Source organism: Ranitomeya imitator, chromosome 9, assembly GCF_032444005.1.
Source record: "Ranitomeya imitator isolate aRanImi1 chromosome 9, aRanImi1.pri, whole genome shotgun sequence".
NCBI classification, from domain to species: Eukaryota; Metazoa; Chordata; class Amphibia; order Anura; family Dendrobatidae; genus Ranitomeya; species Ranitomeya imitator.
In genome coordinates, this window is record NC_091290.1 from 27,602,047 (window position 1) to 27,617,763 (window position 15,717).

Below are 15,717 nucleotides of genomic sequence, written 5' to 3' on the forward strand. Positions count from 1 at the left end.
AAAGTGGGGACATCAGGTGACCGCTGCAGCCGATGATCAGTTGCAGCGTCAGGCGGTAGCTGTAGTGGCCAACCGGGGGCCGTTCTTATCCAAAATAGTTCAAAACGGGATAAAGAGGAAATTTACACGAGTCAAGACGATATTATCATCCTTAGATGTTTATTTTTGTCATTTACAGCTTAACAAGAGACCCGGCGGCACCACGGCCTTCCGGAGGAATTTGTGCACACATTTATCCTACAATTTCCCCAAAAAAATAAAGCGTTCCCCTGAGGTGGAGTTCTGAAGTCCGTTCTTCCTGACGGCCATTGATCCTGTGGTCACCAGGGAATCACGTTCCCTTCCCAGCTCACCAGAAGGCCATTTTGCTTCTCGGAGAGTGAACCGAGGACGTCCATAATTCCGGTTGCACTTTCATGAGTTGTCAGAGGAGCCTAGAAAACAAATATAGAAAATCTTACCCATCTGGCAGGACCCCCCGTTGACTGTTTCTCGTTGACTTTGTTGACCTCCTTTAAGCCCTGTGACATAAATATACGTCATGGAGGAGGACGCTCAGGAGCTGATCCTGCGCCTAAAAGGGGCAGGTGTCGAGGGTCCTGCTACTATCAGGGTATAATATACAGGATTACACTGCCGGATGTTAGCGCAGGGGTTGGCGCCCACATGTTAGTGTCCCCCGATGTGTATTAACCAATGGGCTCCAGCGCAGTGGATGGGATTCTAGGACATCTCGTCCGTACGCTGAGAAAATCACGGCGTGAACTGACCGACACTGTGGATTTGACATGAGCAATATGTCATTTTCAGCTGCGTTTTATTCGCCGTTTTCATCCTTCACCATATAAAGGATCAAGTCCGTGGTAAAGGTGCAACATTGCGTAGTAAATGCAGAAAGATCCGCACAATATCAGCGCAATAACTGCGCAATATCCACACAAAAAAATTCTGCAGCAAATCCATAATGTGATTGTTCCCAGTAATAGTGAGGGGAGCCATAAATCACTTATGTACGGTGTTATTAGTGACCTCGAAAGAGCGTCCCCTCACATCCCCTCATACACTTTTTACGGAAATCTGTCTGCCACCTATAAGGCCAGAACTTTTTATGAAGAGCCTCATTTTGTTAGTGGTGGGGAAGAAAATCCTTAGTCAGTCAGGGGTGACACAAGGAGGGCGGTCTCAGTCAGTCGGGGGGGGGGGGATACAGGGAGGGCGGTCTCAGTCAGTCGGGGGGGGGGGGGGGATACAGGGAGGGCGGTCTCAGTCAGTCGGGAGTGATACAGGGAGGGCGGTCTCAGTCAGTCGGGAGTGATACAGGGAGGGCGGTCTCAGTCAGTCGGGAGTGATACAGGGAGGCCGGTCTCAGTCAGTCGGGAGTGATACAGGGAGGGCGGTCTCAGTCAGTCGGGAGTGATACAGGGAGGGCGGTCTCAGTCAGTCGGGAGTGATACAGGGAGGGCAGTCTCAGTCGGGAGTGATACAGGGAGGCCGGTCTCAGGCAGGAGTGATACAGGGAGGCCGGTCTCAGGCAGTCTGGGGGGATACAGGAAGGCCGGTCTCTCAGGGGAGATGCAGGAAGGGCGGTCTCAGTCGGGGGGGATACAGGGAGGACGGTCTCTCACTCAGGGGAGATACAGGAAGGGCGGTCTCAGTCGGGGGGGATACAGGGAGGGCGTTTTCAGTCACTCAGGGGAGATACAGGGAGGCCGGTCTCAGTCAGTCAGGAGTGATACAGGGAGAGCGGTCTCAGGCAGTCGGGGGGGGGGGGGGGGATACAGGAAGGGCAGTCTCCGTCGGGGGGGGGATACAGGGAGGACGGTCTCTCACTCAGGGGAGATACAGGGAGGATAGACTCAGTCGGGGGGGATACAGGGAGGGCGTTCTCAGTCACTCAGGGGAGATACAGGGAGGCCGGTCTCAGTCACTCAGGGGAGATACAGGGAGGGCGGTCTCAGTCAGTCAGGAGTGATACAGGGAGAGCGGTCTCAGTCAGGGGTGATACAGGGAGGGTGTTCTCAGTCGGTCAGTTAGGGGTGATACAGGGAGAGGGGTTTCAGGCAGTCAGGGGTGAAACAGAGAGGGTGGTCTCAGTCAGTCAGTGGTTATACAGAGAGGGCAGACTGGGTCAGTCAGGGGTTATACAGGGAGGTCTCAGTCAGTCAGGGGTGATACAGGGAGGGTGGTCTCAGTCGGTCAGTTAGGGGTGATACAGGGAGAGGGGTTTCAGGCAGTCAGGGGTGAAACAGAGAGGGTGGTCTCAGTCAGTCAGGGGTTATACAGAGAGGGCAGACTGGGTCAGTCAGGGGTTATACAGGGAGGTCTCAGTCAGTCAGTTAGGCGTGATACAGGGAGGGTGGTCTCAGTCAGTCAGTTAGGGGTGATACAGGGAGGGCGGAGTCAGTCAGGGGTGATACAGGGAGAGGGGTTTCAGGCAGTCAGGGGTGATACAGGGAGGGTGGTCTCAGTCAGTCAGGGGTTATACAGAGAGGGCAGACTGGGTCAGTCAGGGGTTATACAGGGAGGTCTCAGTCAGTCAGGGGTGATACAGGGAGGGCGGAGTCAGGGGTGATACAGGGAGAGGGATTTCAGGTAGTCAGGGGTGATACAGGGAGGGTGGTCTCAGTCAGTCAGGGGTTATACAGGGAGGGCAGACTCGGTCAGTCAGGGGTTATACAGGGAGGTCTCAGTCAGTCAGGGGTTATACAAGGGGACAGGACTCCGTTAGTTGAGGGTGAAGAATGGTGATAAAAAACATTAGGACGGAATGGCGCTCTGGTGTATACAAGTAGTGAGCCACGGTGTGCAGCAGGCGAGCATGTCAGCTGTGATGCCAGCATCTCCTGGGGTGTCCAACACTGGGAGGGAAGTAGTGACGAACCACCCGCCGCTCATCGACAACCCGTTAGACAACCCTGGAGAGCAGTGCGCACATCACATTTGTCACGCTCGCCTGCTGCAGACTGCGGCTCACTATTTATAACAGCACTGTTCAGTCCTGATGTTTTTTTATGTCACCGCTGCTCCCAGAGTTAGACAATCTGAGAGCGGTGTATGCATGATCGCTGACACACGTCGCTGTGCCAGTGCCTGGGCCCACCGGAGAATCCTCCAGTCCTCCAATGTGCCAGTCCGACCCTGATTTTATATATTAACAAGAAGTAGCAAGTATTTGTGAAGTGTAAAGGAAATGATACAGGATTTTCTAAATATGTTTACAAATATAAATCTGAAAATTGTGAGGTGCATTGTATTCAGACCCCTCAGTCAATACTTTGTAGACCACCTTTTGCGGAAATTACTGCTGTAAGTATTTTGGGGTCTGTCTCTACCAGCTTTGCACATCTAGGAGTGACATTTTTGCCCCTTCTTCTTTGCACGCTTGCTCTCGCTCCGTGGGATTGGCTGGAGACGTCTGTGAACAGCAATTTTCACATTTTGCTACAGATTTTCAATGGGATTTCAGTCTGGACTGTGACTGCGCCACTCACACACATGCATATGCTTTGATCCATAAGGAAAGTCAAAACACTGCACTCATCCAGTCCAAGAATTTGCTGAAGTGAATACATTTATTGAAGATGCAGGAACGAAACAATAAGGCAACAGTTTTTTAACGTTTCGGCCACCCAGTGGCCTTGTTCACACATGGTGCCTTACAATCTGTTCATGGTGCGTCATATGAAAACAAGGATATATTCGTAAATGAGTGGAGATGATCCAGATGTAACCCAGGTGCCGGATATAAAGTCTTAGTTTTCAAAAGGAGTAGCTAAAGGATGGTCCAATCTTGGTTATAGACATCCGGCCAGGATCAAGACAGCTGGGTAGTAAACTGGCTCCTATGTGGCCCTGCAATCTCGGAGGTCCCAGCAGGGAAAGGGTTAGTATCAGTCGCCTGCACCCAAGGTGTGCAGCAATTGGTGGCGCAGTGGAGGCGCGATGCCGGATCAAGGTGACCGCGTTGGAGGCGTGATACGGGAACAAGAAGTCCGCATAGGTGATGGCGCTGACACAGACAGTGTTTTCATATGACGCACCATGAACAGATTGTAAGGCACCATTTGTGAACAAGGCCACTGGGTGGCCGAAACGTTAAAAAACTGTTGCCTTAAAACATACTCAGAAGGGAGGTAAGAACATTTCTAAAACAATCCACAGTGAGGAGATTGGAACAAAACAAAATCCTCTAAACTGCATGCTCGCAAACGCCAGAAGCCTGACAAACAAGATGGAAGAACTAGAAGCAGAAATATCTACAGGTAACTTTGACATAGTGGGAATAACCGAGACATGGTTAGATGAAAGCTATGACTGGGCAGTTAACTTACAGGGTTACAGTCTGTTTAGAAAGGATCGTAAAAATCGGAGAGGAGGAGGGGTTTGTCTCTATGTAAAGTCTTGTCTAAAGTCCACTTTAAGGGAGGATATTAGCGAAGGAAATGAGGATGTCGAGTCCATATGGGTCGAAATTCATGGAGGGAAAAATGGTAACAAAATTCTCATTGGGGTCTGTTACAAACCCCCAAATATAACAGAAAGCATGGAAAGTCTACTTCTAAAGCAGATAGATGAAGCTTCAACCCATAATGAGGTCCTGGTTATGGGGGACTTTAACTACCCGGATATTAACTGGGAAACAGAATCCTGTGAAACCCATAAAGGCAACAGGTTTCTGCTAATAACCAAGAAAAATTATCTTTCACAATTGGTGCAGAATCCAACCAGAGGAGCAGCACTTTTAGACCTAATACTATCTAATAGACCTGACAGAATAACAAATCTGCAGTTGGTTGGGCATTTAGGAAATAGCGACCACAATATTGTGCAGTTTCACCTGTCTTTCACTAGGGGGACTTGTCAGGGAGTCACAAAAACATTGAACTTTAGGAAGGCAAAGTTTGAACAGCTTAGAGATGCCCTTAATCTGGTAGACTGGGACAATATCCTCAGAAATGAGAATACAGATAATAAATGGGAAATGTTTAAGAACATCCTAAATAGGCAGTGTAAGCGGTTTATACCTTGTGGGAATAAAAGGACTAGAAATAGGAAAAACCCAATGTGGCTAAACAAAGAAGTAAGACAGGCAATTAACAGTAAAAAGAAAGCATTTGCACTACTAAAGCAGGATGGCACCATTGAAGCTCTAAAAAACTATAGGGAGAAAAATACTTTATCTAAAAAACTAATTAAAGCTGCCAAAAAGGAAACAGAGAAGCACATTGCTAAGGAGAGTAAAACTAATCCCAAACTGTTCTTCAACTATATCAATAGTAAAAGAATAAAAACAGAAAATGTAGGCCCCTTAAAAAATAGTGAGGAAAGAATGGTTGTAGATGACGAGGAAAAAGCTAACATATTAAACACCTTCTTCTCCACGGTATTCACGGTGGAAAATGAAATGCTAGGTGAAATCCCAAGAAACAATGAAAACCCTATATTAAGGGTCACCAATCTAACCCAAGAAGAGGTGCGAAACCGGCTAAATAAGATTAAAATAGATAAATCTCCGGGTCCGGATGGCATACACCCACGAGTACTAAGAGAACTAAGTAATGTAATAGATAAACCATTATTTCTTATTTTTAGTGACTCTATAGCGACAGGGTCTGTTCCGCAGGACTGGCGCATAGCAAATGTGGTGCCAATATTCAAAAAGGGCTCTAAAAGTGAACCTGGAAATTATAGGCCAGTAAGTCTAACCTCTATTGTTGGTAAAATATTTGAAGGGTTTCTGAGGGATGTTATTCTGGATTATCTCAATGAGAATAACTGTTTAACTCCATATCAGCATGGGTTTATGAGAAATCGCTCCTGTCAAACCAATCTAATCAGTTTTTATGAAGAGGTAAGCTATAGACTGGACCACGGTGAGTCATTGGACGTGGTATATCTCGATTTTTCCAAAGCGTTTGATACCGTGCCGCACAAGAGGTTGGTACACAAAATGAGAATGCTTGGTCTGGGGGAAAATGTGTGTAAATGGGTTAGTAACTGGCTTAGTGATAGAAAGCAGAGGGTGGTTATAAATGGTATAGTCTCTAACTGGGTCGCTGTGACCAGTGGGGTACCGCAGGGGTCAGTATTGGGACCGGTTCTCTTCAACATATTCATTAATGATCTGGTAGAAGGTTTACACAGTAAAATATCGATATTTGCAGATGATACAAAACTATGTAAAGCAGTTAATACAAGAGAAGATAGTATTCTGCTACAGATGGATCTCGATAAGTTGGAAACTTGGGCTGAAAGGTGGCAGATGAGGTTTAACAATGATAAATGTAAGGTTATACACATGGGAAGAGGGAATCAATATCACCATTACACACTGAACGGGAAACCACTGGGTAAATCTGACAGGGAGAAGGACTTGGGGATCCTAGTTAATGATAAACTTACCTGGAGCAGCCAGTGCCAGGCAGCAGCTGCCAAGGCAAACAGGATCATGGGGTGCATTAAAAGAGGTCTGGATACACATGATGAGAGCATTATACTGCCTCTGTACAAATCCCTAGTTAGACCGCACATGGAGTACTGTGTCCAGTTTTGGGCACCGGTGCTCAGGAAGGATATAATGGAACTAGAGAGAGTACAAAGGAGGGCAACAAAATTAATAAAGGGGATGGGAGAACTACAATACCCAGATAGATTAGCGAAATTAGGATTATTTAGTCTAGAAAAAAGACGACTGAGGGGCGATCTAATAACCATGTATAAGTATATAAGGGGACAATACAAATATCTCGCTGAGGATCTGTTTATACCAAGGAAGGTGACGGGCACAAGGGGGCATTCTTTGCGTCTGGAGGAGAGAAGGTTTTTCCACCAACATAGAAGAGGATTCTTTACTGTTAGGGCAGTGAGAATCTGGAATTGCTTGCCTGAGGAGGTGGTGATGGCGAACTCAGTCGAGGGGTTCAAGAGAGGCCTGGATGTCTTCCTGGAGCAGAACAATATTGTATCATACAATTATTAGGTTCTGTAGAAGGACGTAGATCTGGGTATTTATTATGATGGAATATAGGCTGAACTGGATGGACAAATGTCTTTTTTCGGCCTTACTATGTTACTATGTTACTATGTTTCGTTCCTGCATCTTCAATAAATGTATTCACTTCAGCAAATTCTTGGACTGGATGAGTGCAGTGTTTTGACTTTCCTTATGTAATTGGGGTCTTCGGGTCCCGTTCACTGGCACCATCAAAATCTCACCTAGTGGTCGAGTGCTAGCTCTTTGTGGCTTCTGGTATGCTTTTATCCAAACCATCCATTGTCGCTCTGGCAGTATGTTTAGGGTTGTTGTTCTGCTGGAAGGTAAACCTACACCCCCATCTCGTCTTTTGGAGCCTCTAACAGGTTTTCCTCCAGGATTGCTCTATATTTAGCTACATCCACCTTCCCATCAATTTTGCCCAGCTTCCCTGTCACTGCTGAAGAAAAACCTTCCCACAGCACGATATTGCCACCACCATGTCTGACTGTGGGGATGGTGTTTTCAGGGTAACGTGCAGTGTTTCCCGCCATACATAGCGTTTTGCATTATTGCTATATTATTATTATTATTATATATAGTATAAACAGAGAAGACAATGAATAGTGTAGCACCGAGATTTCTAAGCAGGATTGTGACGCAATGACTACCTGCAGACTTGTAACTCACCCTCTCTGTTCCCAGCTCTGTTTTAACCCAGCCTGGGTGAAGAGCTGTGCACAGAATACCATCTTTTTTGTAGGATTCGGCTTGCAAACGCGTAAGCATATTCAGTGCCGCCTGTAAAAAGAAGGGTTACATTTGCTTGTATGGTATTATTTATTTAGGACATGCATGTCCTGGTATATTATTCAATGCAAATCACCCTGACATATAATAGTAACGATAATAAATATATGACATATGCCAAAATGACGTTGTTCTAGCGTAGGTTGGCTCTATGGATACAGCCTCCATTTGTGCCAGTGGACTTTTCATAATGACCACGGTCCTACAGAGTTTTTCCAGCTCATATAGTGATGAAATGCTGTACATCCAGGCCAGTGGCTATCCACTCTCTTTCTACATCGGTGGTTGGCCGGCTGGCGCTACACCTTTGTTGCAAGCGACGCGGCCGTCCTGTTTAATTCCTGAAACTTTTGGTGTTGCTCAGTCAGGGAGCTTTGTTTTTAATTCCTGGATACTTTCTATTTGCCCCAGGCAGTGTTGTCTTCTATTTAAACCCCTGAACCTCTGACTCTCACTGCCAGTTATAAGCTTATCTTTTCTGATTCAGTCCTGTTGTCTGACCATGGCCCGCTTCCCATTCATACTTAGGTCTTCTGATTTCGCACCTTGACTGCCATCCTGGTTCTGACTCATATTTTCACGTCTCTCCTCTCTGATTTGCTTCACCGGCCAGCAGCCCTTTTGTGGAAGCAATTCAGTGGACCCCGTGGTAAGACCAGACACCTTTACAGAGGCTAAAGGCCGAAGGAAGGGTTCAACTGGCATCAAGTCTTTCTGAGGAGGCTTTTTTGAGCCTTAAGACCTCTGATAGATATTACAAGTTCACAAAGGATATGCCATCACTTTATAACCAGTGGGAATCCAACCCCCATTAATCCTAAGAATTAAAAGGTAGAGTGTCTTGCTCCTTATCTTGCACAGTGGCCTCCGGTAACAGAACAATCTCTAGTTAAGAGAATAAAGACAGATGTAGTTTTGTGCCAAGTCAAGTGGCCGGTATCCCTTCTGTGCTAAGAAGAAACCACAGTGACACACATTCATTCTCAAGATTGAGAGGGGTTCCCGAAATCAAAACTAAGCAAAGTGACAAGGGCCCACAAAGAGTTGGGTCATTATTTGTGTCTAGACATTTGTTTCTTATTCGGGAACTCAGGATTTGTGTCCGTTACCTGTGGACTTGTTACTGTACCTTGCTGACTCGGTATGAGATGACTTGATTCTCAGGTTGAAAGGTCAATGGAGTTCTTTCAATAGATCCCAGCATAGATGACACATTAACGAGAGCAGCTTTCATGCAGCCTAAAGGTTTCTCTGCATTCTCTTCTGCAGATTTTTTCAACAATGGGTAAAAAACCTAGAAAAGAACATATACAAGTAAGCAGACAACGTCCTTCTAAACGTAACACAAATGAACCCCAGGATTATGGGACATAGTCAAAATCATTATTTATGTCATTGGTGGGAGGAAATACATATCTGAAGACCAGATTACTATTGCTGGCCCTTCTGAAAATCATAATATCTGATTTAAAAACCAAAATGATTATGAAAATTGTCTTCGTAAACTTTTCTCCTCTAATGAAAATTCTTAGAGACTAAAGCCGACCACATACATCAGATGGCTGACGACCAACAGACACCTCGGCCTTCTCTTCTCAACATCTCTCTTGACAATCAGTCGGCTGGTGCCCCCATACACATTAGCATGTAGACCGAATCTGTCGGGTTCAGGCCGTCCGTATGCTAGGATGTATGGAGGGCTTAAGGCCCAATTCAATAAGATCTGTGTTTCGTAGACCACTCTTAATGACGGGCAAGCAGGAGTAAGATGTCCCTAAATCATTAAGAGGCGTACACCACTTCATGAATTAGACGCATCTCATCGACATAACAATTGGTGTGCCTCACCAGAGTCGAGCCCACAACTTTCGATGAATTTATTGAGTTGGGCAAAAGTTTTGAGGCTTCTTAAAGTGTTTTACACCAGAAATCTGTCGAAAACACTTTGAGTTGAGGTCAAAGTTTTCCTTAGGGGTTAATAACTTTCTGCTTGATGGGGGTCCGAATACTGGGACACCCACTGATCCAGAGCATTGAGCTTCTGGATTGGGCACTTGATGGCCTCCTTCTCGGGATCGGTGGAGATCCCAATGGCCGAACCACTGCTGATCATATAGTTATTATCTATCCAGTGATACTTATCAATTTTGTGAATTTCTCTTGATTTGGTCAAATATATATAAAAAAAACTTTACAATTTTTAACTTTTTAGATATATCTTTATTACGGTAAAATTATTTACTGATGGAAGATGATTCTATGTAAGACTGACTTCTCTGAATGAGAATATATAAGATAGGATTAGAGAAAGAACAGTGGAGTCCAAAAGAAACTGCAGGATGGAAAGTCTGCTCTCACCAGTCTGGGCCTCCGGGCTGGAGAACAGAGGAGGACTCCCCAGGTTTGGAGGCCAAGTGTAATACAGGTTTATTACTTGGACGTATTTGTTGATATTTTTTGACATATTGTGCATCTTTTGATATCTTTTAGATTTTTTTTTTTTTTTATATTGTTGTAGCAATAAACTTGCTACAACAAAGAGAAATTGAGCTTCCATTATTACCTGGCTTACTCGCAGGGGTCTTACCTGGCTTACTTGCAGGGGTCTTACCTGGCTTACTCGCAGGAGTCTTACCTGGCTTACTCGCAGGGGTCTTACCTGGCTTACTCGCAGGGGTCTTACCTGGCTTACTCGCAGGGGTCTTACCTGGCTTACTCGCAGGGGTCTTACCTGACTTACTCGCAAGAGTCTTACCTGGCTTACCCGCAGGGGTCTTACCTGGCTTACTTGCAGGGGTCTTACCTGGCTTACTCGCAGGGATCTTACCTGGCTTACTCGCAGGGATCTTACCTGGCTTATTCGCAGGAGTCTTACCTGGCTTACTCACAGGGATCTTACCTGGCTTACTCGCAGGGGTCTTACCTGGCTTACTCACAGGGATCTTACCTGGCTTACTCGCAGGGGTCTTACCTGGCTTACTCACAGGGGTCTTACCTGGCTTACTCGCAGGGGTCTTACCTGGCTTACTCGCAGGAGTCTTACCTGGCTTACTCGCAGGGGTCTTACCTGGCTTACTCGCAGGGGTCTTACCTGGCTTACTCGCAGTAGTCTTACCTGGCTTACTCGCAGGGGTCTTACCTGGCTTACTCGGAGGGGTCTTACCTGGCTTACTCGCAGGAGTCTTACCTGGCTTACTCGCAGGGGTCTTACCTGGCTTACTCGCAGGGGTCTTACCTGGCTTACTCGCAGGCTTCTTACCTGGCTTACTTGCAGGGGTCCAACCACATTTGTTTTGAAAGTGTCAATCATTTCATCAGCATCAACCTTTTCCAGCTTTTCTCTAGATATCACACCAGCATTGTTTATTAGCAAATTTAACCCAGAGCCATTCAGATATTTTTCAACTTCTACTGCAGCTTTTTTCACGCTCTCTATATTTGAGGCATCTGTGAATTCCAAAAAATACATGTTAAAGATGATAAGGAATTGATAGAAATACAAATTTGAGCACATTTTCATCCTGGTTGCCTTACAGCACTTGATTCCCAGAAACATGTCCAACCATGGAAAATATCTGCATGATCCACCTGAGTTATTGTAGGTTTCTTCGGTCTACACTCCCAGATTACAAAAAAAACCTAAAGATATTGACAGGTTCATTGGCTTTCCAGAAAACTGGTTTTGAGCCTTTGAGTTGACATAACTGATAAGCAAGGCTGTGGAGTCAGAGTCGTGAAGTCGGAGCCCATTTTGGTGGAGTCGGAGTCATGGAAATTGAGGAGTCGGAGTCGGAAGTTTGGCTTACCGACTCCACAGCCCTGGCAGGGCTATGGAGTCAGAGTCATGGAGTCGGAGCCCATTTTGATGGAGTTGGTGTCATAGAAATTGAAGAGTTGGAGTAGGATGTTTGGCTTACCGACTCCACAGCCCTGCTGATAAGGGTAGATGCCAGACTACAAAAGTCTAACCTTTAATCCTACCAAGTTGATCTAGAGCAGCGTTTCCCAAACTCCAATCCTCACGACCCCAGCAGATCAGGATTTCAGGATTTCCTTAGGCTCCTTAGGTGATGGAATTATTATGAAGGCAGCAGCAGATGTCATAGGTTCTCACCTGTGCAATACTAAGGAAATCCTGAAAACATGATCTGTTGAGGGTCGTGAAGACTGGAGTATGGGAAAGAAGCACTGATCTAGAGGAAGGCAAAAACTATGAAACGGTTATGAAGAGGTCCATCCTGACCACAAGAATATCAAACAGGATAAATCGCTGGATGAGTATCCAATCCACACAAATCTGGAACCCGATACTTATTACTTAAATTAGGGCTGTTAGGTCCTGGACCAAGACGCACCCAAGAACGCCCTCAATCCTGCCCAATGTAGTTCACAATGCTCTCTCCAAGAAGATCACAAAATTCCTCCTATCTACAGATGTAGAGAAGGCTGGTTGGACACTTTTTCTGTTTCGCGACACATCGGTCTTTGACCTGTTTGATCGGTCTTTGACCTGTTTGATCGGTCTTTGACCTGTTATCCCTTTACCAAATACATAATGAGACCCAACCTACTGCTCTTTACCCCATTGATCTTTGTCTTCACCCCATAGCCTTTTCTCTGGAAGGTTCTAGACAGCCTGGACATTAGGAGATTTTATTAAGTTGACTCAGACATACATATCGCCATCATTTTGGCCAAAATTTTCACACCTCTCCAATTTTATAATTTATTCTCAAAAGTCTGAGACCTTAAAAGGATTTTCCCATATCCAAGATCCTATCCCAATATGTAGTAGGTGTAATAATAATAATATTAGCAAATACCCCCAATTAGAAATGTAGTATAGTTTTTCTGATTCGCTATGTCTCTCTCCTCATGTGCAAGTATTGCCATAACTTAGGCCTCCATGGTTACGACCACTAGCAACTAGATAACTAACTGTCACTATCAGTGGACGTAACCATGGATACCTAAAGTCCTGCATTGCGTTCCTGGTGTCATTAGATATTACAATATCTACTGCTGCCCACAGCTGGGGAGCCACATGTAGGGGGCCGGAGAGGAAAATGTATCACCATTATGGGGATACTGTGAAGTGCAACATTTTGTACACACAGAGATGATGATCAATATGCATAGTATGTGATTAAACTTACAATCTATTGCTACACCTGATCTAAATAAAGGGGCGATCTTCTCATAGAAGTGGTCTTTTGGAGAGGTTTTAATTACCGTAAGTACATTTTAAAAGGTGCGTATTATTCTGCACATCATTTTTGCGTCTCACTTACCCAGAGGAAGTAGCACAATATTAGTATGCTTGGAAGCCAAGATCCTTAGTTCCTGAAAAAAATGTGAAATATTATTGGTGGTGCAGAGAAAAGTAACATGGAGCACACTGGTCAGGCTCCGTGATCCCTGTACTACCCCTTTCCAACATCGGGCGTAATAATACGTACGCAAATGTCGGACACCCTCCCTTTGATGTGGGCTCCGGCACATGTCAGCTGTGACAGCGGCATTTAACACGTGCTTCTGGCAAGCGCGCCCGAAATCTGCCCATCGGTGACCCCCGTCACGTGATCAGGGGACACCGATGGGTTGGCATGACAACCAGAGGTCTCCTGCAGACCCCTATGGTTGTCACTGCCGGATTTCTATGAGTGCCGTCTGGTGGTCGGCGCTCATAGCAAGTGAGTAATTCTGCTACATACAGGCGATCTGATCATCACCTGCATGTAGCAGAGCCCATCGGGTTACGGCAGCTTCTAGTCTCCCATGGAGACTATTGAAACATGCCAAAAGTAAAAAAAAAAGTTTTAAAAAATATAAAAAAAAAATATAAAAGTTGAAGTCACCCCCCTTTCGCCCCATTCAAAATAAAAATTTTAAAAAAACCAAACCTACACATATTTGGTATCGCCGAGTTCAGAATCGCCTGATCATTAAATGATGTAGCGAGAAAAAAGTAAAAACGCCAAAATTACGTTTTTTTTGGGTCGCGGCGGCATTGCATTAAAATGCAATAACGGGCGATCAAAAGATTTTTTTTCACCACTTAGATAAAAAAGACCCTAGACATGTTTGGTGTCTATGAACTCGTAATGACCTGAAGAGTTATGATGACAAGTCAGTTTTAGCATTTAATGAACCTAGCAAAAAAGCCAAACAAAAAGCAAGTGTGGGATTGCACTTTTTTTTTTTTTTTTTTTTGCAATTTCACCACATTTTTTTTCAAGTTTTCCAGGACACGATATGTTAAAACCGATAGTGTCGTTCAAAGTACAACTCGTCTCGCAAAAAAACAAGCCCTCATATGGCCATATTATAAAAAAAAGTTATGGCTCTGGGAAGAAGGGGAGCGAAAAACAAAAACGCAAAACCGAAAATACCTCTGGTCATCAAGGGGTTAATTTAAAAAAAATGGGAGGGGGGGGAGAAAAGTAGAAATATATATATATATATATATATATATATATACATATACACTCCCCAGTATGTATACATATATGTGTATATATATATATATATATATATATATATATTTATTTTTTTTTAATTATTTACACTGCATTTATATACATATATGTATTTACTGCAAATGTGTGTACAGACAGTACATGTATTCTATTATTTTATTCTACTTCTTTTTATACACATATATCTATCTATACATATATCTATATATCGCCTGTATATATATATATCTATATATATATATATAAATAAATATCAGTTTGTGTGTATATACATATAATATATATACATTTATGTCAGTTTGTGTGTATATACATATATCTATATATATCTATATATATATCTGTTTGTGTATATATATATATATATATATATATATATATATATATCTCTATCTATCTCAGTTTGTGTGTATATAATATATATATGTGCACCCGTATAGAATAAAAGGTAAGCAGGCTGCATGCGATCTGTATACTGCTGTATTATTGGAGTATATACATGTTGTATAACACAGGACATAGTCTAGAGAAGCCATTATATAATGTCCCTACAGATCCGATCTGCTGCTGATCGCCCCCAGGACACCGGTCGTCCCCTGTCGCACCCTCCGCCCGCAGCTGTAATTAGTTTCGGTTAATGTTCCACCAGACAGAGTAATCCCAGAATCAGCCGACCCCGGCCGTGTGCAGGAAGCTCGGGGTCCTCACCTCACTCCGGGGACCTTCTGGGTTCCTGCAGGTTGCAAAAATCTTCTCAGGAGGCTGCGATCTGCACAGGAACTTATTAATCAGCTCAAAGCCGATCCCACGGTTAGAGCCGGTGACAAGCACGCTGCCAATCATCCTGCCGCTGCTGGTGACAGTGACACTGAGCGGAAGAAGCGCCGGGTAGCGCCCTGCCTGCCCGGTGCCCGGAGACTCCGCCCTCCACTTCTCACCGGCCAATCAGCTGCAGCCTGTCATGGGCGGAGCCGCCTGATGTGAACAGCAGCAGGTTCTGATATTTTATTATTATTATTGTTTTTATATGATTTTATTAATATTATTAACATCTGCGAATATTATATAATTATATTATTAAAATTAATATTGATTTTCAATATTATTTTATTGTTATTTATTATTATTGCTATTTTTATATGTTATTATATTATTGTTTGTTGTTATTATATTGTTGTATTTCTATTATTATTATTATTATTAACATTATTATTATTTGAATCTTATTTTAGTATTATTATATTGTTGTTTTTATAATAATATTATAGTAACATAGTAACATAGTTAGTAAGGCCGAAAAAAGACATTTGTCCATCCAGTTCAGCCTATATTCCATCATAATAAATACCCAGATCTACGTCCTTCTACAGAACCTAATAATTGTATGATACAATATTGTTCTGCTCCAGGAAGACATCCAGGCCTCTCTTGAACCCCTCAACTGAGTTCGCCATC

At 44.0% G+C, this 15,717-nt stretch overlaps 1 protein-coding gene across 1 annotated transcript; it reads right to left on the bottom strand.

Moving 5' to 3' along the window:
• Positions 1-142: 142 nt before the first annotated feature.
• On the bottom strand, positions 143-15,162 carry LOC138649664 (C-signal-like). Its single transcript, XM_069740252.1, has 6 exons — positions 14,971-15,162; positions 13,075-13,126; positions 11,043-11,230; positions 8,913-9,077; positions 7,664-7,774; positions 143-434 (listed from the first exon to the last, which is right to left on the bottom strand). Exons 1-6 carry the CDS (start codon positions 15,103-15,105, stop codon positions 321-323), a joined length of 765 nt encoding a protein of 254 aa, XP_069596353.1. The 5' UTR covers positions 15,106-15,162; the 3' UTR covers positions 143-320.
• Positions 15,163-15,717: the final 555 nt, after the last annotated feature.

Bases quoted from the DNA above. Each gene is read 5' to 3' on its own strand.
- LOC138649664 (XM_069740252.1), bottom strand. From the start codon at position 15,105: ATGATTGGCAGCGTGCTTGTCACCGGCTCTAACCGTGGGATCGGCTTT. The intron at 13,127-14,970 runs GTGAGGACCCCG...CATTTTTTTCAG, and splicing joins CAGAAGGTCCCCGGAGTGAG to GAACTAAGGATCTTGGCTTC. The intron at 7,775-8,912 runs GTACAGTAACAA...TTCTTTTTACAG, and splicing joins TCTCATACCGAGTCAGCAAG to GCGGCACTGAATATGCTTAC.